The sequence below is a fragment of the Convolutriloba macropyga genome, chromosome 1, assembly GCF_964194025.1.
Source record: "Convolutriloba macropyga chromosome 1, txConMacr16.3, whole genome shotgun sequence".
Taxonomy (NCBI): Eukaryota; Metazoa; Xenacoelomorpha; order Acoela; family Convolutidae; genus Convolutriloba; species Convolutriloba macropyga.
The window spans coordinates 38890285-38915539 of record NC_134468.1 but is presented as its reverse complement, the minus strand read 5'-3'; the positions used below and the strand labels follow the sequence as shown (position 1 = coordinate 38915539).

Here is a 25255-nt window from a genome sequence, read left to right as displayed (position 1 = left end):
TGGAAACGCATTTAACCGAGCCTCCTTGTTCTTATCAGTAAAGACTTTAAACAAAATCAATAAATTGAAAAGGACGTCACCACAATAATTGCGTATTTGGAAGGCATCCAAAATTTTTCATTAGTTGATCTCCTAGCACATATCACAGAGTCAATATTACCTGACAGTTTTCTCAAAAATATCCTTGTTGGATAAAATTGAAATATGGATAAAATCGAAAGGGTAGCGATAAACGATTGAAATATCAAGGGCTATTTTCTCAATTTCACTTACTTTTCCACACCTCATGAACAGAACCGAATTAAGTAGGGTAGCATGTCAAACTACTAATGAGCGGTTGCCTTCGTCAGTAGCTAGCTGCGGCATAGAGCGGCTAGCTTCACCACAACAGAGGTAAAAGGGTTAGACGAAGAGGATTGGAGGGGGGGGGGGGTGTCATTTGAGGGGCAAGGGGTGAGTGGAGTGCGAGTCAAGCATTCAGGGTTGAAGTGGTTTAAGCGCTCGGGTCGAGCGGAGTGAGGGGTGTCTAAATCTCTATAAAATACCACTCACTTCATTTTTTTTTTTGGTCTAAGACAACTGCTGAGCAACACTGCTCTCCTAGTTTCAACCCTTCATCCCGTTTTTGAGAGCAACAACAAATGGGCAGTACGAAAACCCCCAAAAGAAGAAGGTTCCGCAGTACTAATATTATTTATACAAACTTTGATTGTAATCGATAGCAATTGATAACTTGTCGAGTGGAATGTCGCAGTCGCTCCTTTAGACACTCAATCTTGAACTTTAAATTCCAAGAACTGTACTTTTAACTCTCGATAGATATATAGAAAATTACCTGAAAAACATTTTATTATCCTTATGTTGGTTTACAATATTATCCATAGATAACCATTTTAATATTGCAGATAAGCTCAGGAACCCTGATTAATGGCACAACAATCTATTATTCCATACCAATACAGATCTTGAAGCTTTTAAGCATAGCCAACTTTGTAGTAGACTAGCTCATTTCAGCTGCGCAAAAATTCGCAAATATTTCACTTTCAGTTTGTAATATTTTCACTTTTACCTCTAAGACATTTAACGGTGATCATTTGAGTTTTTCACTATAGAGCAACGTATACAAGATTTTTGTGACGAGAAGCATTAGTCTGTTATTCTTCTATGGAACCTTTGGGCTCAATCTATTGCTTGTGTCCGCGTGTTCAGAGGTCATCAGTGAAACATCACTGCTAGTCAAACCAGCCTTTCCCTCCCTGTACAGCGTGCAATAGGGGTCAGCGTACAATCCATTAGTCGAGTTCACTCTTTGTCCCTCCATGGACTCACGACTACTCATCCTTCCATATAAGGCATTCGATTCCAAACTTTGTTCACTCGATGTGGCATGAGATTCGTGATCAAAACGCAATGTGCTTTGCACACTTGTAGAGCTCACCGATCTTTCTTCACTCGGCTCTGCGTAGTCGTGGTTGTATTCGCTGTTTGAAGCCGACTTCGATCGAGATTTGACGTCATCTTTCGGACGTCTCGTCGGTCTGCTATACGTTGTGTCGTACCAACTATCAGTTATGGTGGCAGCTGATGATGATACTCTTCGATTTTTGGTTCTCTCTTCGTTCACACATTGTTCACTGGCACTGATGAATGTATCGTCCGCATAATGATACGGAGAATCTTCAATGTCCTCGTAAATATGCTCCAAGCTTTGTTTCCTGTGTCTTCTGTCATATCGCACCTACATAGATGACTCAAATAACAAACTGTGTTAGATTTAACGCCTCCTCAGAGGCTCAGAATAACAGTTCCAGCCCCCGCACTTTTTGTTTTCTTCGAATGCATGATAGTTTTTCCTCTAGCCAAAACAGTTGCATAGACTGCCCTATCGGGTCAATGTGAACGCGGCTGTGAATGGATGATAATCATGAAAAAACACTGTTGAAAGTTCAAAGAACATGTGCTCAAGGCTCTGAGTGCAAAACATCAAGGCATTTTAAACAGAATAATTACGATGAATATAATTAATTGATGACAATAATTTCTAAATTATCCCAGATTTTCGTGATGAGAAGCATCAGTCTGTTGCTACTCTATGAAGCCTTTGGGCTCTGGGTTCAATCTATTGCTTATGGAACTGTCAACAAAAATTTCTGTTACGGTAACATCTGCTCATGGCATGAGGTGCCGACATGTTTGGAAGATATTTTAAACAGACTCGAGAGAACTAGTCCCCTCAACATCCAGCTGAAAATCCAATACAACGACAACAATCAAGTGTTTTTTGGGTCATTTCGTAAATAATTTTCAGAATAATTTCAATCGTGGCGGGTCTGTCTTATATTACAAATAAAACAAAGCAAAAAGATTACAATATTCCGAAGGCAGAAAAAAAACGGCAAACCGGTAGACGAAGGAAGAGCTAATGGAATATCGAATAATTAAGAATGGCAAATCTTCGAGTATGATTACTGCAAAAGAAAGGAACTTACCTTTGTTACTGGCAATGTCACTGATGAAGACTCCGCCTCGTAAACAACAGCCTCCTGAAATATCAAAAAACCTTTGTGTCAGCTTCGTGAGCTAATTCAGAATTGATCTCAAGCATATGATTTGTTCTATAATTCCATAACTGATACTTGCATTTTCAATCTCTTTCACCCCAGCAGCTTGTCCATTAGGACTCTGCAAGTTTCCCTCGAATCCTGGGTTCACAAACCCGTTTCTGGGCGGGTAGCCCTCTGGTGGTGGCTTGGCTACAGTTCCTCTGCGCTGTCGAATTCGTGTCAACAACAGAGCGATTAGGAAAGCTGCAACTAATATCAGTAGAACCATTGAAACTGTGAGAGAAGAGATCATAAGAACTGGAACAGAGCTTCTCAAACCAGAAGCAGCGACTGGAAACAAAAGAATAAATGAAACTAAACATGGCTTGATTTTGGTGAGATTTTATTATGATCGATTCACGCATCTAAATTTGACTTTCTAGACGGGAATGTGGACGGGTGACAACCCTCCCCCCCCCCCCCCCCTCCCCCTCCCAATACCCTGTACGAAATTGCTATTTATCAAGTGTAGGAATTTGTAGTTTTGTAATTCTATTCGAAAGCTGCTCAAAACTGATATTGAGGCTATCGATGCATTTTAAAAATTTCCAAAGTGTCTGTGGGGGTATGATTGACCAATTGGGCCATTTTGGATGGCTGATAATAATTTTGAGTAAATCACAGGGGGGGGGGGCTTATGATTGCAGTACGTACATTTGAGTTGACATCCGTGTTCGTTGTGGCAGAAATACAGATCACTATCCGTACAGTTGCATCTTTCGGAGCAGTTCACTCCAAACAGACCATAAGCACATTCTAAGCATGTAAACTCGGCCATAATTATTCATAGGTTGATCTTAGGGGTTTTAAAAACAATTAACCATATCTATCGAGTAAAGCTGACATAAATACAAAGTTAATCGTTGATGCGTCCGCAGATCAATTTGCAACTCAAGACATCTGTCAACACTTTTTACCAAAGTTTGAAGAAGTGAAAACCTTATATTCAAATACTGAACACAATACCGCGAAACAGGAAAATGTTTAACCTTATTCTTGTTCATTAATTTCCCAGAACAGCAGAGCTGCTAGACCCGTGAAAGATATAACTATAAACAAATGGTTGCCAATTTTTGTTTTCTGCTTCGATGAACCGCTCATTGTAAACACCAGTTGCAGACATTGGTGTCCCACTTTTTCCCCTATTTATTCAACCCCCTATTGTTTAACCCCGATTTGTTCACCCCTCTATCATTTAACCCCTCTATCATTTCAACCCGATTCATCTTTATTATAATAATGACCATCAAATTTAACAATCTAAACATTTGGTCGTGCCTCGCGGGCCATGGCCATGCCGCAGCGGCCCCTGGGACTTAATGCGAAACTGTCACAACCTTACATGGTATTAGGTTATCCATTTAATTACAAAACAGGCCTTTAATGTCGACTGCTCATTGGCGGAATGAAATGGCAGAGGCGGGAAATGAAAAAGGGGTTGCACAAATCGGGGCTAAACAATAGGAGGTTAAATAAATAAGGGTGAAGTGAAAAGTGGGACACCAATTTCTACAACTGGCGTTTACAATGTGCGCCTCAAAAACCTTATCAATTTCGATTACGGCGCTCCCTGCACCTTCAGTAAAATACGAAAGCCAACTAAGTGACTAATGCAACTAACTGCTCACTGGACTTAACCTCTTTGTCCCACTTTGGAAGGAAAGTCGTCAATAAAATGTGTGATCACATCTTAAAAAAACTTAGCAGGACAAATCAGGGCATATAATCCCGAGAATTAAAAATCCTGTGCACGACCACCAGACAAGTTTTACATTACAAGTCGAAGACGAAAAATCGTCCCGCAACTAGAGATTGACAACTATTTGATGAAATTTAATAATCTTCTTGGCATCAGCGTGTTGTATACCAAAATTTTCATTTTGAAATGCAAGCAACGATAAGAGAAATTTTGCCATTTAGAAAAACTCTTGTGTCTAAGAGACAAGCCGAGGCAGGCCTAACAATTAGATAATGTCAAAAAACATTGATCAAAATTATTCTAAACATTTGATGAAGTTTCTTGGTATCTTTACCATCAGATTCAACATTGTAATGAAAAAATCTACCATGAACCCAGCTTCCAATTTGATAGTGGTTTATTTGACCACCTGAACATCAAAAAGACAAAATCGGAAAAGCAAAAATTTTTTAACAATTTGTCCTAAATTTTCGATATTTAGACGTTCAAACCAACATAGCAAAACCATGAATAACAAGCATGAATAACAAGCAACAAAAAATTTATTATGTCGCATAATAAGCAAAACCAGAAAACAATTTAAAAACGTTAAATCTAAAAAAAGCCGACAGTTTTTGTAACAATTTTCCAAATCCTTTTTGTGCACCTAAAATCTACCCAATACCCTACAAGCTGCCCAAACAATGATAGCCCCTGACAACGAAAATGACGATGCTAGCCTTTAATAACCAAAATGAGACAAGTTTTGAGAATAGACAAGAAAAATTGTAAAATTTACTAATTTTAATGTTAAAGAGGGCATCGCCAAAACAATTAAATAGAACCGACAGAAGATTTAGCTGAAACCAGACTCTCATTAACTGGAACCAATGTCAATAAAAAAGGAATTGAACAAAAGTGTAAAACAGATAAGCGTTGCACAAACTGGGGCTACGAAATTTTGAAAAATGACGTTTTAGCTTTAATTTAGTCCGACCCAGCAACTCTAGGACACTCAGTAATCAGTACCATGATCAAACTTAAATAACTTTTTTAGTCCTTTTTGATAGAAAAGTATTCTTAAAAATATGCCATCACATGCAACAAATATGTGGTAGAGTACGGGAAAGAAACTCCACTGGAGTAGCGGGGGGCTCATGCGGGCACTGGGTAGTTTTGAGGGGTAAGGGCAGGGATTGTGTCGGGGGTGGGTAGGCGTGGTGGTACAGTTGGATGGGTGTTGGGGATGAGTGGGCAGTTTGGGTTAGAAGAACATGGGTAGGAACTTCTCAAAGTGATCTTTACTTCTTGAGTATAATAAGTGTTCCTTATCACTAATTGTCCAAAATTTGAAAACTTTTCAAGTTGTCATGTTCAGTAGGCGAAAAAAGAAGTCTATGTTCTAAAACAGAATGTCCAAAACAGTTGTAAAACAGTCAATGTTCGAAAAGGACGACAAAATTCAAGTCATAAACAAACTTGCTTTAGCTACAAACAACCTGTAGAATGCCAATATTCCTCCTCGAGTCGTAAAAAGAGCACCAGCAATATCTAAATTCTTTAGATTGTAAACAAAGAGCATAAATAATAGCCTTTAAGATGACAGCGACTAATAAATGTTAATAGTTACAGAAAATACTGATTTTCTAAAACTTACCCGACCCGAACAGCTTCTCGTAAGTAGTTATAAAAACAAAAACTTCACTTCCAATTTAGGTAAAACTTTGCATTGAATGTTTGACCAATCAATAATTTGGCAGCATTAGTCTGAAATTTTTTTCCTGTTTGAGAGGGTTGACTGGTAGTTTTCATCGTTCTTACCAACATAGCAAAGCAATTCTAAGTCTAATTTATATCATAACAATTTGACTTGTCCTTTTTAATGTCTAAATTATGAATGATCTATTGAAGTTTTTTTCTTGTTCTATGATGCAAGGATGGGCTACAATGGTCACAGGTGCATTTTTCTCTAAATAAAAATTTAGTGATTTAATGCTGCCGAGCAATTTTGCTGTGAGTTGTTAGAATACTTGAACTTAGACCGCCTTACTTCTTCATAATTTAAATAAGATTCTGCTACTCTTGGATATTGAGCAATTAACCTGCTCACCTTCGTTACAATAGTCTCCACTATAGCCCACTACTGTGCAATTACACAATCCAGTGATCATATCACATGTGGAATTGTTACTACACAAACACTCCTCGTCACAGTCGGATCCAAAATAACCTTCCGGACATGACACCACCTCGCATCTCTCACCAGATTGAAATCGGTTGCATGAACAATTTCCAGTTACAGGGTCGCAGGGTGTATTAAACGCACAGTCACAGTTGTTCGCGCAATGTGGACCCCAAAATTGTGAACCACAATTTTGTTCACAGGTTTCGCCTTGGAATCCACTGTGGCAATCGCAGGTGCCTGTAAACCGATTGCAGGTCCCGTTGACGCACAGCGAGTGGTTGCATTGAGAGGAGCAATTTGGACCCCAGAATCCCTCGGGACATGGGTCCGTACATTCTTGGCCCTTGATACAAAAAAAAATCTTCAGTCGAAAACAAATAACATATCAGAGCCAAAAACAATATTTGCTAGTATTCTGGAATCGCAAAACAGTTATGATAATTATGGTTGTGATGATTGGAATTCAGTTTTTTGGTCGGATAGCAATATATTCCCGTTAACAGGAGGCTCAACAGCCCCCCCCCCATCATTGTTACAACTCCCCTAAACAAATGTGGGTCTTAAAAAAGCAATAAGTTACATATTTCCAGTTATTTATGGAGGGGGATAGATAGGGGCTCAAACATCACTTGGAAGGCCCAAAGAGAATAGATCCCAGATTGTATAATTTGATTGTCTACTGCTCTCCGGCTAAGTTTTCAACATTCAAAGCGTGCATACCATCCACCCAGAAGAACAACTGCATTCGCCTCCCGCAAGACACTCTCCCGAGTTCTGACAAGGACACACTTCAGAACAGTTCACACCTGTCCACCCCTCTTCACAGTTGGACATGCACAGCTCGCCCTAACAATGAAGCTAAGTTTTTGCCTTCCACTCATTTCAAGCACTCATTTCGAACGTATTCTAACCGAATCATAAAATATACGTATAACTAACAATATAGCTATCTATTGCAAAAGCGGGCACACCTGCAAAACGCCAATATATCAACTGCATTTCAAAAAGTCTGCCTCCATATTTTAAGCATATTACCCGATTTCAAAGTAGACAACTGAAAAAAATGAGGACGATTAACCTCAGAAGGTGCTTACGGAGTTTATCTATACGCAGTTTATCTATACCAAAAAAAACCCAGTCCATACCAATTTGAAAAACGTAAACAGAAGCCGTGAAAACCCATGTAGCAAAGGAAAAAATATTTAAGAACTAAATGCTTTAACGTGAACTTTTCTGTTAAGATAACTTCCAAATCAAAGACCACAAGCGAGATATTCTTACATCATCCAACCAGCAGTACCGCAATTTTTGACGGGTAAACTTTTGGGAAAGGGGTCAAACCTCTTACATTTTGGTAGCATAGAAGACTCTTGGTAGAAATGTTCCGGTATTAATCAAAACGTATTTTTCCTATGATGCTCTAAATATTTGTGTACCATTTAATCTCCTATTCAGATGCATTCAAAAACATTGTCATTTCTCAGAATCAATTTGAGATCTACAGTCAAACTTGAATATATTGTACAAGAAAAAGTTCAGGGAAAAGGAAGAAAAAAACAAGCATCTTCCTAGTTTTTTGTTGTTTTTTTCTTTTCAAAAACTAGTCAGCGCAAAATATCCCTTTTCGCAAACTATCCCTTGAAAACAATCAACAATAAAAACTCTTTTTTAACGATAAATTGACCGTTTGACCGGTCTGCTTAATTAGGTTACTATTTAGTTTTATCAGTGGAATGTAAAACTATTCTCTTGTTAAGTTTTGCAGTTTCCGAGTTGATCACAGAAGCAAGATGCATCTATAGGCGTTTTTGAAACTGACATAAGAACCACATAGCGCAAAAATGAACATAAATTGACTAACGTCTGAAGATCTGCTGAAGGTCTGAAGAAACAGCTCAAAAAATTAAGCGAGGGGTGCTGATGAGTCACTGGAGACATGAAAATAAATGATACTCTGCTAATGATTCAGCGGATTAAAAAAATTTAATACGCCTTCACGCTATTCATGAGCAACAAAGCTTTGCACCGTCATTAAACTTTTTGAGGGCCACTTGAATTGTCGGGTAACACAGGCTGAAATGGTAATCCCACTGTTTTGTCGCGCAACAAAGCAAGTATGGTTAAAAGGCCTATTCTCATATCCAGTGCAACGAGCCGTTTAAAACAACGTTGAAAAAATGTGACCTGCTATGTGAATGCTGAATTTTTTCTCTTAACACTAATAAGATAAGATGATTTCCCTCGTGGGGCAAAACATGCAATATTCAAATTTATAGGCTCGACATATTTTGCATAAATACGCAAAATAACTGGAGAGTAACAGGGGAATAATTGGGGAATTTTTGACAAAAATTTGACCCTTCCACTGAACTTCTCATTAAGGAACGTATTTGGCCAGTCGAAATGTTTATCTCGAAAGTTAGCTTTACGAAACTTCAGGTATAAAACACTCAAAAACATCAAAATTTTCCAAGATGTTCAATAGTCGCCTTAAAACTGGACTCGAGAGAAAAAGTAGATTTATTATAAATAGAGCAAAAACAAATTAGAGTAATATGTTTTTGATGTTTTTGAGTTCAAAAATAGAACAAATTGCCCCCCTTAGTGAAACAATTTACAAAAAACTGTCCTGTCTTAGAAAAATTTTAACCAAGTTTTTGCTCGATTAGCACAAGAAAATAGCAGTTAACAGACAAATAAAAGCGTTCAAATCCCATTTTTACCTTTGAGAACGAACAGCCACAATTTCAAGATTATAAAAATAACAAAATTTGAGTCTGATACTGATACTGATTAAATTAGTTAATATTTGAAAGCATGTGAGTATTTAACCTAAAGGCTATAATCAGATTAATTTACATGTGGACAGAAAATTTGTTGTTGCAAAATTCAGTCTCCTTCAAGTTAGCATCAATTGTTTACCTTTATTAGTTTTTGAGTTATCAAAAAACTTGATGCTCAAATTCGTTTTTTTAAATTGTGGAACTTAGCAGTTCAGATCAAATTAATTTTGCTGTTTACTGACTGTGTTATGTTGTCATCTAGTTAATTCCCTCTAGCTGGACTATTTTAATCCATTTTTAATAATTGCGTCACTCAGTTTTTCATGTTACAAGTTATAACTTTCCAAGGTCTTCATGTTATAAGAGAAGACTATATTTGAAGGAATAACTGAACTGATGATGTCTTACAAAACAAACTGTTGATGTAGACGAAAAATTGGACACTTACGGTATCATATCAAGCCAATGGGGTAATGTCTTGAACAAATCTGCCGTCCCGATATTGACCCAAGCCATATGCAACAATACTAACTGTAACCAGCAGCAAGCACAACAAAATAACATCTTCCGCACAATAACTGTCTGTGTATAAATATCCAATATCAATGACCTACACGAAGCAAGCAAGACGGAAATTAATATCACGGCAGGTGTGACCTTATAACCTTGTTGACTTTCAACAGTTAGCCGAAACACTGCGACCGCTGGGTATGTATTTTAGCATTGGAAAAGTGGTAATTTACCTAAAATATAAATAGGATCCAGCCCCACCTGGTATCCATGTTTGCAAGTGCACGTGCCACCTGCCTTATTGCACACCAGAGTGTTGTTCCTGTGACACTGGCACTCGTACCCACACCCCGGACCATACGTCCACTCTTTGCAACTCTCTTCACACGAGGCACCAGAAAACCCAGGTACACATTTGCAAATTCCATCAACGCTCCCACACTCAACAGTGTTTTCTTCACTACAGTTGCACACTTGTGAACAGTTGTGTCCGAAAGCATTTGGTGGACACTCTGAAATATATGAGTTATAATAATTATTTCCATTTCAGCATTTCATCGCAACTCACTCCACGAGTTCTTCAGGATTGATTTTGTCAAAACAGTCTGGCGGTATCCCGCGAAAGAAATCGTCAGTGAGTTCGGTATGTTCCATTTCAAACGTAAGAAATCGTCAGTTTGTTTGATCTGAGACGTAAGAAAGCTTCGGTTAATTCGGTTTCTTAGATTCATTATGTTCGGTTTTGAGTCGTCGGTATGTCTGGTTTTTGAGATTCGGAATACTCAGTTGAAACGTAAAAAAAAACTTTGTTTTAGTTCTAAAATTTGTTAACAATGTCAAATTTTATAATAGTTTTCTAGTCGCAGGAGTTTCAATTTTACCTCTCAAAAATTGCAGGTTGATTGGCACTGAGTCTTGATATGATTGAGAAATCAAGTGCACAAGTCATTTCCTCACAAGTTCTTGTGATTTGAAATCAAAAATAACGACGGTTAGTTAAATTCTTACGTTTAAAACCAATTATACCAACAATTTCTTTCGTCCAAATCCAAAGACAATAACACTAAGAATCCAACCTAATAGTGGTTGCTTAGTTTTAAAAGGGAACATGCCGACGCTTTCGTACTTTTGAAAGTGAACATACCGAATCTACGAAACCAACAAATCATTGTGGCGTGATAGCCGAGAGGTAAGGTGTGTGGTTCACACGCCAATGATTGAGAGTTCAATCCCCTGCCTCCGTGAAGCTGTCTGTGTGAGGATGAGCTCTTACTTAACCATAGCTTCAGGTTGACCATAGCCTGACCAATGTTGGCTGCAATGATGGTACCACGTGAAAGTTTCAGACGCAAAAAAAAGTGGCTATAGTCACCAAAAAAAGAGCAATGCTGCTCATGAAAAGATCAGTCTGAAATGTGGGGAATAATAAGAAAAAGGGCAGCTGAAAACAGGCTACTGTAGGCCTAATGCTGTTCCACTGCGATTACGCAGAAACCACAATTATTATAATTAATTAATTAAAAGAGAACAGGTTACTGTTGAACGCCAAGAAAACAAAAATCATTCTTTTTAAAGTTTTTAAAGGTCAGCGTATTTTCATGTAATCTACAATCAAAAAGTCTTCAAATTTTTAGCTTCTTTACAGGCTAAAAATAATTTGAACACCATGCCGGCTAATCCATGTTATTAAAGAAAATTATTCAGCCCTTTTACAATGTTGACATCCTCTCTGTGTGACAACTTCTAAAAATGTATCAAAAATCTTGAAACTAAAATGCTTAATTAAAATTATGTCCCACAAACAAAGTTGATTCTCTCGGCTCCTTAAAAAGGACAAATTTTACAAAGTTAAAGAACCACATCACTGTTGTCAAGTCTTCTCACCTCTAGAGAAGCAGAAGTTTCAAAACTATTCAACTAACAATCGATCGAGTATGCTGTTTGGAAAACTTTTAAACGTAGTGTCAGATATCAAAACAGAGTTTGTAGAAAAATTTTTAAAAAATCAACGAGCACGAGACAGGTAAACTGGCAAAAAATAGTTCAGAAAATGATCAGGAAAATTTCGGAAAAGAGAATATCAGGATGCTGAAACGCATTTTCATTTTAATCATTTTTGATAACATAAAACTGGAACTTTTTCTAACAGAAGCACTATAAAACAGATCATTTAGACCTATTATTGTACTCTTGGTTGGTGTGGTTGTCATTTATGTTTATGTAAAAACAATTTTTTGTATTCATGGCAAAAAAGTTGGTTTTTGTTTCTGTGTCAACAATTTATTATTATCATTAAGCATACCGGCTTTTTCTTAACGTTTACAAATGAACACCTACAACTTTTCACGATTGAAACCCAATATACCGAACCCAAGAAACCGAACATATCTCAATTTCTGATGTTGCAAAACATACCGATTATACCAAATAAAAAACGTTCGGGTTATCTCGGTTTCTAACTAAAACCCAATATTGCGACAAATTTCTCAAGTTTAAAAACGCCGATTTCAGGACTAGGGTCATGGTTCTTTGTTAGATATGTACACAGGAAGGCCGAACATCAAATAACTTTATCTTTAATTCGAGTGAGTTCTTAAGGTAAAATTACTTTTTGCAGCTAAAAGGGCTTTCACCTAAAGCCATTTTTTGAATTTTTGAGTTATTGGATTTTACCAGATCAATGAGAAAGAGAACTGCTTGTGTTTGCCAGCAATACTTTATTTTTTCAGCTGCTTAAGTGGCTCTTAGGAGCATAATTTTATTGGAAACAAGTCTATGGAAAAGAGGTTTATAGAAAACTTGCCTTTTAATCATTTGTACTTAAAATATCACTGCAATTCTAGCATTAAAAATATTTTAATTGAGCAGTGGAAAACTAATTTTAATTGAGAAAACTAACGTAAACATTGATTGCCTCCATCTTGGAAGTATCCGTCACAGCAATCCCATTCCTGTACCATTTTGACTCGCTGCTCATCTCGACACTCCTGGTTGGTTCTGCTCCTAAGCATCAAACTTTTAGTTTTTTCAGACCCTTCTGTGGAACTTCACCAATTTTTTATTGTTCAATGTTATCAACTCCGAATCCGAGATGTTGAATAACTTCGAGAAGGCGACGTGATAATGTTTTTATTCAACGCTCCATACGATTGCAACAGTAATTTTAAGGCAGACCCGATGTCGGCTCCTTTTACAGCCTTAAAGTATAAAGAGCTAGGGCTACTTATTTTTGCGCGCGAAGTAGACTTACCTATATCTCTAAGACTAACCGACTCTGTAAAACACTGAGTAAACTTCTATTATTACGGTGGTTAAGAAGTATAGCACCGGAGTCAATGGTATACACATGGTGTATTTAACTAAAGGACTGACTATAGTTAGTTCAGTTCTCTCTATATAAAAGAGAATAGTGTCTTCTCAGTCTCTGATTGGTTGAAGGTGCACATTCAGTATTTACACTGCTATCTCCATCCGGGGTTGAGAGTTTCAAATCCGAATTTGTGAAGTGTAGCAGAAGTACGTTGAATATGTCATCCTTGTTGAAGGGTAGGGTGAAGTGAGTGATGAGTTGTGTCCTCTCTGAAGTGGGTTGTGACTTGTGTCGTCGTCTGGAGTCCCTGTCAGTAAAGTAGTGACTAGTGTCGTCAGTGAAAAGGTTCGTTTTGTGGAACCAGTAAGGGTGCCAGTTAAAGGGTGTGGTGGCCAGTAACGTCATTCCTGTTGAGAGTATGCACAACTGCTCTCACTGTCCTGTAGTGAGGATTTATTCCCAGTTGGAGGATCGCTTGTAGTCCGTAGTCTCTGTCTGGTTTGAACGACGAGATTTCTGTTCGTCTCCACCTGGTACAAGGTTGGAACCAGTCGGATTTATCAGCTTACCTTCTGGTGGAAATCCATCATTTAGCTACTGTGAGCTACTTTTTCTATTAAAAGCTATTAGTGAAATTTAATACCTTTGTAAGTCACGACCGGGAAAAAGAAAAGAACTGATCCTAGTCATCAGTCTTGTGGGAAAAGAGAAGAATTTGGAGAGAGATATATTCTGTAGAAAGAAGATTAAGATAATAAAGAAACAAAAAAAGGAAGAGAAAAATAGTTTTAGGCGAGTTTCCTGAGATCAGTGAGTGTCGTTTTGTGGGTGTGTGAGCCCAAGGTGGTGCTGTAGGTCTGTCGCCTACGTCCGGTATTCGAACTCAAAATCCGGAGCTCGATTGTCTGCATCACGGAAGAAGGCGAGGAATTCCGGATCACGTGCCAGACAGGCAGCAAGGGCACCGGGATACGGATCATCGTTACAGCGTGGTTGTAACTCAAGAAGGTGATTGAAGATCTGTGTTTCTTCCGGTGAAGGTTATCGATTGTCGAGCTTATCGGCCATCCAATCCCTGTAGAGGAGGTTGAAAGTGTAGCCATACGCACACTTCGTGGCGCTTCCTTCTTACACATTGTAGATACTCGATTGGGACGAGGATGGGGCGATTAGTCTTGGCATTGAGTGTAGAAAAGATGAATTTTTGATAGGATCAAAATTACGAAGGGTGCCTTCACAATAGTTGGGTTGGATTATGTAGCTGTAATTGATATATGGTGAAGTCAGCTTTGTGTTAGCATATTGAAGACGAGAATTCATGTGGATGATCGGGTTAGTGTTTTGAAAAGGATGGTGCACAAATAAGTAGTTGTGCATTGTGTGGAGCATTTTCACCCAATTTACTTTGAGTGGTGATATATACATCCCTCTGTGTGGGATATAAAAAACCAAATTGTAAATAGAAGGGGTCGTATTTAGCATATATTTTGTAGGGTGCAGTGTCGCGAGTAAGGAAAGTATTAAGGTAATCGTTTGGGCGATCTGCAAGTGCAAAGAACTACTTCGAAAGATGCCAAAATCGTTCCGTGAAGTGAAGATTGAGAGGGAAGTACAGGCATTCAAGAGGCAGATCCTTGTCCCGTCCTTCTTGGACATATTCTTTCTCCAATTGTCCAAGAGAACAAGAAGTGGCTATTGGTTTCAGCGTGTTCTCAGGTGGGGTGGAATTATAACTGATTCTCTCTGGCACATGTATACCCTGGATGGTAATAGTTTGTTCCTTGTGACCTGTGTGGAATGCCGTGTGTTGGTACGAAAGGGTTAGGCCTTCCGCGAGAAGATGAGGGCTGTGGGCCTCGTGAAGGGCTCAATGTGTGAGGAGCAGGCGATTGTGAAGCCTGAATCGGCGAGGATCGAACGGGATATATGCCGTGTGTGTTGCCCGTGGGCGCCTCCTTAAATGGGGATCAGTGCACGGGTAGTTGTCGGTTGATGTGGGTCGGTCGTAGGGGGGTGGCTGAGGGAAGATTTTTATGGTCTCAGAGGTGGTAAAGCCGGGCCGTACCGCGGTGAGGGTACCGGCGGGCGTTGTGTATGCGGTGTTGGCATCACTGGCGGCGGGTAGACCAGTTGCTGTGATCGTGGTCGTGCTCCACGGAGCCTACCAGAGTACGCTCAATTGGGGATAACAGTCTCTGGTGTGAAGTGACCTGACTGTTCCGCTGTGGCCACTTCATCATCCCAAGATGGAATGCACGTAGGCTGGATTGGTGGTTGTGATGTAGATACTGCTGTGTGCGCAGTAGAAAAGAGTGGAGGTGCCTGTTGCACCTGGCTGGTCCCCTGGAGGAGTAGCTCCTGTGACGTGCTTTGTAGTCCTATAGGAACTGAGGGTGAGCTCACGTCACTGGTTGAAGGTGCACATTCAGTATTTGCACTGCTACAATTTAGCTGCTCACCACTGCTTATTGAGCCACTTTTTCTCGCCGCTCTTCGTGTAGCAAAAGTGGTGCGACAAGAGTAGCTAATCCTAAATATCATCAAAAATTTAAGCAACTTTTTTCGTTCAAATCGATACATCGCGCAGAAAATTTAATTAATTACCAATACCACTCCGCCAGTTGCCGACAACTCAAACTCATACGACTATCTTTTTCAAACTTGATGTTTCGAGTAATTGATGGTTAATTTTTCCAAAAATAGCACTACTTTGGAAAACCCTTTTTGAAAGACCTTCTTTTTGAAGCACGGACCGGTACTGAGAAATAAATTCACACACACACAGTTTTCGAGATGAAAATGATAGGCTAATAGCATATTCCATCTTGAATCAATAGCAAATTCTGTTCTGTTTCCACATTGGTCCTGCGACGATTTGAATTTAGGTCACTGATCCAGTGGAATACGGATGATTACACAGGATAATTTTTTCGGTAAATTTTGGAGCATATTTTTGTAGTTCGGGCCCAATTAGGATGAAGACTAAAATGTTTCACAGCGGTAACGTAGTCAATTTTTCTTTAAAACAACCTTTGCACTATATTATAAATCAGAGAGATTGGGTTCATAAACAACTAAGATGACTAGACTGAACAGGCGGCAGAAAGGGGTATAAACAAATATGGTTCCGCATTTATAAGACAATGAACGGATAAAAAATGATGAGTTCAATTGTACCTTATTATTTTAATTCGTGAGCGCTTGCTTTCCCGGAAATACCCCTTGCTCCCAAAAATTTTGATTGCGCAGTTTCAAAAAGCCGCAAGACTGGGTGAAACCATTTTTAACGCCAATGAATTTCTCTATAGGCTGTATTTTTTATTGAAAATTGACATCAGAATCCAGTGGATCAGCTCAAACGCTGAAAAAGTGAAAAAACTTTCTGCATTCCTTTGCAACAAAACAAGCTATATACATCTCCTGACAGTTCATGGCACCAATTTTTAGAAATAAAATCGAATTCAGTTTGTTGGCCCTATTTATTGACACAATAAATAAAGTCAGTAAGTTGTCCATAACTCTTGATAATTTAATTCAAAGTTGTCAAATCCTTTCCATTTTCTGAAATAAGAATGCTGGGACATATACTCCAAATCTATCAGGTTGTTTTGTTTGTATGCTTGATTTAGTTGAGTCCCCTGAAGTTTGCCCCCCACCTTCTTGAGTTGCCAAAAACTTCCTCAGTGGTATCGGACGACGCCACATCTGTCCCTAATGCTCTCGGCCCGTTGTCAGTAGATTTCTAATCAGTAGATTCTATCCTTACGTATTCGGGTTCCTGTCGATTGAACTGGTTATCACTAATAAGCACTGTATCATTGGAAGTGTCCGGTTGAATGAAACCCTGATGCCTGAATCAGTTAGAAAAACGAATTATGCAGAAAAATATTGTAAAACAGATAATGTAAACGGATTGTAAATACGAAGCGCACTAAATTACTGCCATTGCCGTCGTCATAGTCTAGTCTCGTCAGACCGTCAGCTTAGCGAATTTTTTCTCACTCATTTCGAAATCGAATCCAATTAGTGCTATTGCCCATCTCGTGATTGTGGTTCCTTTGTGAGGTCTTCTTTGGCTGGTGCAAAGAGATATTGGATAGGTCTGTGGACAATTCAATCTGCAGAGTGAATCTCTTTTTGCGCAGGAATTGTCTCGTTGACTAGGAAGAAAATTCACGTGCCTCTAAATATATACTGCTGTTATTTCAAATTGCAGAAACTTCGCGGTGATGTAGTAACAGTTGGCCGTTGTGAGCGAATTCCACGTAATGCCTTTTCTAATGGGTCTGTTATTAGAGTTGCATCATTTGTCAAGCTATATGGCTGATCGAGTGGTTCTATGCTGAATGTTTTATTGAATTTTTGAAACGTTTTTTTTCCAATCAGATTTTTTCTTTAGGACTTTGTTTGGTGTCATTAGTCTCTAAAAAATTGCGATGTCAAGAAAAGATTTCGGTTGTTTTTAATTTTATGATGGTTTGCTATTTGATATTCTCAACGTTTTTGTCCGAGTGCAAATCCTTGCCCAGAGAAAGTTACCTGTAAAACCAACGTTTCAAAATGGTTGATAATAGATGTTGTTCTTGGTTGATATTTTGGCCCACATAGTCTACATCTGCGAATAAGCGTTTTCTGGTACTGCTCTATTGTGACTCCTTAAATGAAAAGATCGTAATCCATCTCTGCATGACAATTGGCGTCCAATAACATAATTCATGTAGTCCGGATTGTCGATCAATTTTTCACGCAGACACCGTTGTCGTGATCTCATCACCGTTTAAAATAATTCAATTAGTAAACCTAAAAATTGGTTCTAGAAATTCAAAACTCAGCTTGTATTTTTAGTACTTATCTATACGAAAACAGGATTTCAATCCTTGATCAGGAAGAAAATTTACGTGTTTCTAAATGTATACTGCAGTTATTTCGGATTGCAGAAATATTGTTGAGAAGTAGTAAAAGTGTGCCGTTGTGAGCGAGCTCCTCGTACTGTCTTTTCCAGAGTGTCTGTAATTGAAATTGCTTCATCTGTCAAGCTATTAAACAACTGGTTTTGCGCTGAATTTTTAAAGTTTTTATGAAACGCCTGTACTCTTCTTCTTCCCATCACATTTTGACTTTTGGAATTTGTTTGGTGTCATTGGTCTGTTGAAAATTTGCTTTGGTAGCAAAAAATTTACGTTGTTTATAATTTTATGAGGGTTTGCTATTTGATATTTTCAACATGTTTAGGTTCGAGTGCTAATTTTTCCCTAGAGATAAAGGTATCTGTAAAACCGACACTTCCGATTGGTTGGAAGGTGGATATTTTCCTTGGCTGATAATTTGGTCCACATAGTCTACATCATCAAATAATCGGGTTTTTTTCTGGTACTGATCTACTGTGGTTCCCTAATTGAAGACATCGTCTTGGAAAATCACCAGACCACTAAATAGAGATTTGAATTGGTTTATTCCCGGAAGATCGACGAAAAGATTTGAACGCCCTCACGAACTCTGCACATTGACAAATTTGCGGGATGCGTTGATTTTTCCTGTTGTTTTTGCATCCTCGTCTTGGTCACATCAATATCATTCACCCGATAAATCAGTTTGATCAAAAAATCCTCAAGGAGATTGTGGAAAACGTTCTCCATGTCTTATAATCCTCGTCTATCAATTTTGACATTGAGTTGAATACTCGAATCCTGAAAACCTAAGTGCTCCCTTTTTTCGCTGTAATGCTATTTTTGATGCGTTATTGAGTCAGGCTTCAGTGGCCCCCAGATAAACATTGGCACCATTGACTGGTTTTTTAAATCGTCATGTAGAGGTGGCCCAGCAGAACTGCCGTCCCGGGTTTCAAATGTGCTTTGTATGTACACATAGGTTGTATACCTTTCCCAAGTAGCCTGTTTTTTGTTGGAGTGCACAACTCTAAGTGGAGCGACCCTTCATACTTTTTTCCACTCAAACATCTCCCAAGCCTTCGAAAACGGCTAGAAAGTGATCGGTTATAATTATTTAGTCGGTTATAATTATTTTACTTTTCCGGTAATCTAATAGCTTCCTAAATTGTTACTTATTAAAAAATTGTTACTTGTAGGTCCGTACTGTTATCGTCAGTGTTGATATTGTACTCCTTCTCCGCATGACAATTGGCGTCCAATAACATAATTCACGCTGTCAAGATTGTCGATCGATTTGTCATCCGGACACCGTTGTCGTGGTCTCCTTTAGCGGTCAAATTAATTCACTTGGTAAACTTGAAAATTGTTCTAGAATCAAAATTTATCTCGTATTTTTAGTTCTTATCTAAGCAAAAAAATAATTGAAATTTAAGAAATACAGAAATCAGTGGTTATTAGAATCAGGATTCTATTGGTGGCAGATTTCGCAATTGAAATCCGATTTACATGTCAAAACGATATTAAGAGTGACTCAATAAAACAAAAAAAACTTCAAGCGAGCGTTTTTTACCATTCATTTTGATCAATCGCGTATTCAAAAGATCAACATTTAATCAGCTAAGAAAGCAGCCGAAATAAACTATCACCAGCTTTTCAACATTTCCAAAAAATTCGGACACTTTCTTAAGTCACACTAGTCTCATCCACCGCCTTCTCAGACTTCCCCATACTTTGTTCGACATAAAAAATTGTTATTTCTACCTTCTTTTCGCTCGTTTCAAAACTTTTGTTGCAATGGCTTTGTAGCGACGATATTGCCAAAGTTGCGTTCATCATACGTACTAAAGCTTTTGGAGAAATGCTTAATCAAATAGGAACCGTCTTTTAAGCATTAGGTAGGCAATATAAACTATCACCAGCTTTTCAACGTTTCCGAAAATTTTGGACACTTTATTCCTTAAGTCAGTTGTGTCATCCACCGCCTTCTCAGACTTCCCAATACTTTGTTCGACTTGAAAAATCGCTATTTCTACCACCTATTCGCCCGTTTCAAATCTTTTTGTGAAATGGCTTTGTAGTGACAATATTGCGAAAGTTGCATTCATCATACTAAAAGCTTTTCGAGAAATGCTTAAACAAAAAGAAACCGTCCTTTAAGCATTAGGTCTGAGACAAAGTCTTGAATCCTCTCCAACGTAACGTGAAAACCGAGGTACCAGTCACTTTTAAAAAGATAAAAAAAACTAGTATTTCGCAACCAGCTTTGGTTACAGCGCGATAGGTTATCAAGACGGAAAAAGCAAAGGTCATAAATGCATGCATACATGCATATAAATACGTACATACTTATGCACACACAAACATGTTCGTTAACGCAACCATGCTCATTTATTGGAAAGAATGAGGACGCCTTCTGTTAATCATTAGTCATTATCATGTCAATCAATCAATAAATAGGTTTTCAACAGCTCTTCTGAGCAATTCTGTGTGAGTGCGAAGGAAAATGAACTCGAAGGAAAGTGATAAGTCATCGATCTTTTTACCCCAGCACCATGCAAGGGCAAATAAAAAGATTTAATGAAGGCCAAATAGTTTTTACCCAGTAACCAAATGGCTAAGATAAATGCTTCCCACGCACAGGTTAACGGTTCTCTCCCCATCTAATCCTTTTTTTTTCAATCTATGGCTCCCCCAACACCCGGCTAACACATACTGTTAAATGCTCTTAAACATGCGCTTCGAGAGGCCCCGTAAACATGCAAAAGTTTTGTCACAAAATAGAGCTCAAGCGTTTAATATATAGGAGGATGTATACTTTTGATTGTTTCAATATACAAAATTATTGATTTCCCGGAAAGTATGGAATTTTTAACCTTTCGGTTATATTCTTAGATGTTCGGAAGAAAAAACAATTTTTTTAAATCAAAATACAGACAAAGATAAAAATAATAAAATGATGAACTCTTGATCAGATCGTCAAACGTAGCCTGTTGTTCCCACATTCTATTGGGGAAAAGTTTGGTTTTTAAAATGGATCTTCAGAATTCGATGAAACTGAGGACTCAAAGCTCGGTATCGAATAAAGTGACAAAAAGACTAATTTATATTAATGAAGTTACATCAATTACAGCATCTGTTAAGAGATTTCACGTTTTGAGAATGTTCACAAGCCAATCCATTAATATATAAGGCGAGTAAATTGTGGTAAGCTTTTGGTGAACATTAATTGGAAACTTTGTTAAAACTTTAAAAGAAACCATTTCCTGTATCCTGTGGGGAGTCGGTGTGAAAGATGAGAACATCCTTCTTCCGATGTAGTTTTCAGTACCTGCACTGTCTAACACTAAATGGGAGGTAAAAGGTCTGGAAAACACAGTCCATCTTTCTTTTGAATAAAGTTGACAAATCGTTTTTGTGCTGCGAAATTGTTTTGGACCCATCGCGATATTCCTTCCATGACAATAACATGATTTGGTGCCCGGATTGAAGGCATCGATATTATTGAAATGTTGGGTTTTGTTTAAAAAAGGACTATAGAGTTTGTTTAACGAAATTGAAAGTGCCGAATCTTGTGTAGAAGCTTGTTCGCATTTTGTTTGCCAGATAACAAAACTCACCAATTAGGTTGCTCATTTTGAAGTGTATACTTACTAAACAAGGTCGATTTGGTGAAAAGTAATGCGTTTTGAAACAAGAACAGAGTCAGGTTTTGAGATCAACGAATGTTAGAGTGCAGAACACGTCCATTCATAGTTCATGAACTCAATTCATCGAACTCAGGCAAAATGAACAACGAACTTATGGCACTCGAATGAAAGTGAACAGCAATCAATCTTTTTACCCCAGAGCCATACATGCGCAATTAAAAAGGATTGATAAAGGAGAAATAAATACTACTTCGTAGCTAAATGGCTAAGATAGTGCTTTACACGCATAGGGTCAACGGTTCGCTCGCCACTTAATCCGTTTTTTCAATTTAAAGCTCCATCATCACCCGGCTATTACATGCTGTTCAATGATGCTCTGAAACATGTGCTTCGAGAGGCCCCTTAAACATGAAAATTTTGTCCCAGTTTAGAGCTCACGCGTTTAGTAGATAGGGTTACCCGCCAAAGCTTGATCTGGATGTGAATAGTCAAACTCAAGGTTGCTCCGGGAAAATTCATTCAATTTTAGCTCCGCAAAACTGTTAGTCAAGGAAGGTTTGCCTCTCAGAAGAAAGAAAACTTTGACAAATTTGAGACATTCTGTGGTACGCACAGTCTCATACTTTAGCCGTCTTGTTCAACTTAAAGCTTGGACATATCCAAATGTAAAGACTAATTTTTCATTTGGAAAGCCACATGGCTTCGATTGCAAACTACAAAACTTGCGAAACTGACTAGCGATGGTAAGTTGGTTTCTTGTCCTTCAGTTTTTAAAGAGTCAATTAAATCTTGAGTGATTATTTTTTGTAAGATAAAGAAACGCACTTGTTCTTTTCGCTGTAAGCCGGATAATCAGAATAAAAAACACGTCCGTATGAAAACGTATTATAAATGAAATTATAGGGAAATTCTAGCGGCTTACAATGAAACGGATTACAATGGAATCGATTTTATTTTCATGATGACGCTACAGTTAGCCCATACCACAGTAGGCAACGAACTAGCAAGGCCACTCAAACTTCCCGTTGTGTTTGAATTCAGATTCAGTTAAACTCAGTATTGCTGGAAACGTCCTTACCGTCTTTGAGTGCAGCTGAAGACTTTTAAAGGATTCCAGCATAATTCCTTGTTTGTCACAATACGAGTTACATTCTCACAGACTGTTTCCGGCGACAACGCACTGAAACCAAGATTTTCTATCGCAAATGGGTAGATAAATTTTGTAATAAATTCTGACTTCTCTTACTTGTCATATCAAATGATGAATCTAAGCTATATATGTGTATGTCCGTCTATCGCTGATCTCATTATTCAAGAAATTTAAAAACCATTTAATGATCTAACTATTAGAGATAAGACATTTTTAGGCTAGTCCAATATGTGCGAAAGCAATAAAAGCACGAGGTTCAAGAAATTGCTTTAGTTCAAAATTTTCCAAATTTTTTGAAGTTTGATTTAGCCATCCATAGTTTCAGAAACTGAATCTCTACTGGCTGCATTGAGAGCTCTATCCGTTCCTGAGAGCAAGTTGCAAGTTTTCTCGTCATATGGGCGCTCAGATTACATTGTAGATTTTTCAATTACGAAACAATGATTTTCCTCAAACTGTTTCGAAGAATTTATTGGAATATTCCAGAATTTGTTGACTGGTATGAGTAAAAGTTCGTTTCGTCACAACTACTGATAGTGTTTGCCTTCACTCAGCTCAAGTTTGACTGCTGTTTATATAGATGGGCAATTTAGGTACAGCCAACCCGACAAATTGTTTTTAGAGCCTTGTCCCTTTTTGCTCTCTATACCATTTGAAAATGTAATAAACTGAATATTCAACATGGTAATTTGGTGACCTTTGTTTTGAGGTTCTTGTGTCCAAGGCTTTCGTGTAATTTAGCTGGACTAAAATTGGCTACCTAATTTTCTTTGGATTGTCCAGCGCAATAGCAGTGTTTTTTGGCAAAACCTATTTTTTTCTTTGGATATGATTCAGGGGATTTGCTCTAATTTTGTCCAAAAAAAATTGAACCACATAAATTTTTTATTCTTTATTGACTTTTTTCCATCAAGATCTTTTACAGAACAAGATCATTTAAATACGTCTTGGGATGAGAGCAATTTGGCTCACGTATTGTTGAATTCTGTCTTCAGGATTATGTTTTTTATTTAATAATAATAATAATAAATTGTTTCCAGAGTATTCATTAAAAAAAGAAACTTGCTCTTTTACATTTAGAAGTTAATATCGAAATTCATTTATGCATTTTATTTGTGAACTGGATCTGTGAATGTTTACTGCTATATCTGCCAAGCAGCGCCAATTAATCCTTTGTCCTCCTTTTTGTCCTATAATTCAGCAATTTGCCCTATCTCAATTTTTACTAATTGTAACATATAAAAATGGAAAATAGCAATTTCTTGAGAACGTAATATTGTTTTTTGAATACGGTATAAGGGTTTCTGAGAACAAGTGCCCCAGATCTGTACCAGTTTTGAGCCTAAATCCTATGCAGAGATCAACGATATGGTTTAGATTTATTTTACACTCTATAACATAACAAATGACTGCCAAAACACGGCCCAAAATGTCCATACGTCTTTGAAATCATGAAACCAAGCATTAGAGATTTCAAGTGACAAACAATGAAATACATTTTCAGTCAAAATGCATTTACATTGTCGTCAAAGCCTAAACAATTACGCTTATAACCATAACCCAAATACAATTTGATGGAAAATAGCAACAAAATCGAGTAAATTTACTCGAGCAATCCGACATCTGCACGTAATGCGTTAACATTGCTCAGCAGCGCACGTTTTGAGATTTTTGAGATGATCTAGAATTTGCTTTCACATACAAAATTTTTTGTTCTTTAACCGAATTTTTGAAGTATTGTTTGACCAGTGGTGGTTAAAAAGGTACAATTTTCATGCCTTTCGGGACTTTAACTTGCCTTGACAGTCTCAAAAGGTCATGTCCATCACAAACTCCAATTTTTTCAAACCTTGGGTACAAATATTGTCTTCAACTTTTTGTCAATGGATTGCACAATTTTCGAAGTGGTTTGCGAATATTTTTGTTCTTAACGTTTACTAGGTATCCTGGCGTGTTTTTAAAGGAGGTTCACTATAAATTCAATAAAATCACCTTGATTCTTTCAGGCACGCATTTGGAGTAAACTGGTCAATTTCTCCCAAGATTAGCGCAAAACAGGCTATAAATACGCCATACAAATGTAAAAATAAATTCATGATAACAAAGTTTCTATATTTATACGCACAAAAATATTTCGTAATATTGAGTGATTTGAAATCAAAAAGTATAACTTTAATCGGCTTTCGAGAATTTCGCTGCTTTTACAACAGCTTCGCCAATTTACTACTTTTATTGAATCAAAAGCGTGTCTGTAGTGTCATTGACTAACCTTGACAAATGGTCAGCGAAGGCTATATAGTCTGTCCCATAAAGTTGAAATAAGCGAACGTCCGAAAACGTCAAAAACAGGCAAGTGAGCATCAAATTGGTCGACGTTTGAATGTCGACGTTTTTTCTATTAAGCTTCTATTCATCAATTTTTTCTACATGTTTTAAATTTGAACTTTAACCTTTGAACTCCAATCTGTGGCTTTTGAAACGTTCGCTTATTTCAAATTTA

General features: G+C 37.8%; 1 protein-coding gene across 2 annotated transcripts; it reads right to left on the bottom strand.

The window, feature by feature from the left end:
• Positions 1-831: 831 nt before the first annotated feature.
• On the bottom strand, positions 832-25006 carry LOC142338663 (uncharacterized). 2 transcript variants are annotated; one of them, XM_075388520.1, is made up of 10 exons: positions 24748-25005; positions 22684-22785; positions 12659-12762; positions 10021-10271; positions 7187-7312; positions 6392-6809; positions 3258-3359; positions 2641-2894; positions 2490-2543; positions 832-1738 (listed from the first exon to the last, which is right to left on the bottom strand). In XM_075388520.1, the coding sequence occupies exons 1-10, from the start codon at positions 24849-24851 to the stop codon at positions 1163-1165; spliced, it is 2091 nt and encodes a 696-aa protein (XP_075244635.1). In that variant the 5' UTR covers positions 24852-25005; the 3' UTR covers positions 832-1162. The 2 variants fall into 2 exon arrangements, with proteins under 2 accessions (XP_075244635.1, XP_075244644.1); XM_075388529.1 differs by lacking the exon at positions 22684-22785 and having other exon boundaries at positions 24748-25006.
• Between the last annotated feature and the right edge of the window lie 249 nt (positions 25007-25255).

What these genes read in the sequence shown, in the direction of transcription:
- LOC142338663 (XM_075388520.1), bottom strand. Translation starts at nt 24,851, where the DNA reads ATGAATTTATTTTTACATTTGTATGGCGTATTTATAGCCTGTTTTGCG. An exon ending in TGGAGGCAATCAATGTTTAC is followed by an intron (nt 10,272 to 12,658) that starts GTTAGTTTTCTC and finishes CATATATTTCAG; the next exon opens with AGTGTCCACCAAATGCTTTC. An exon ending in GGGTGAAAGAGATTGAAAAT is followed by an intron (nt 2,544 to 2,640) that starts GCAAGTATCAGT and finishes TTGATATTTCAG; the next exon opens with GAGGCTGTTGTTTACGAGGC.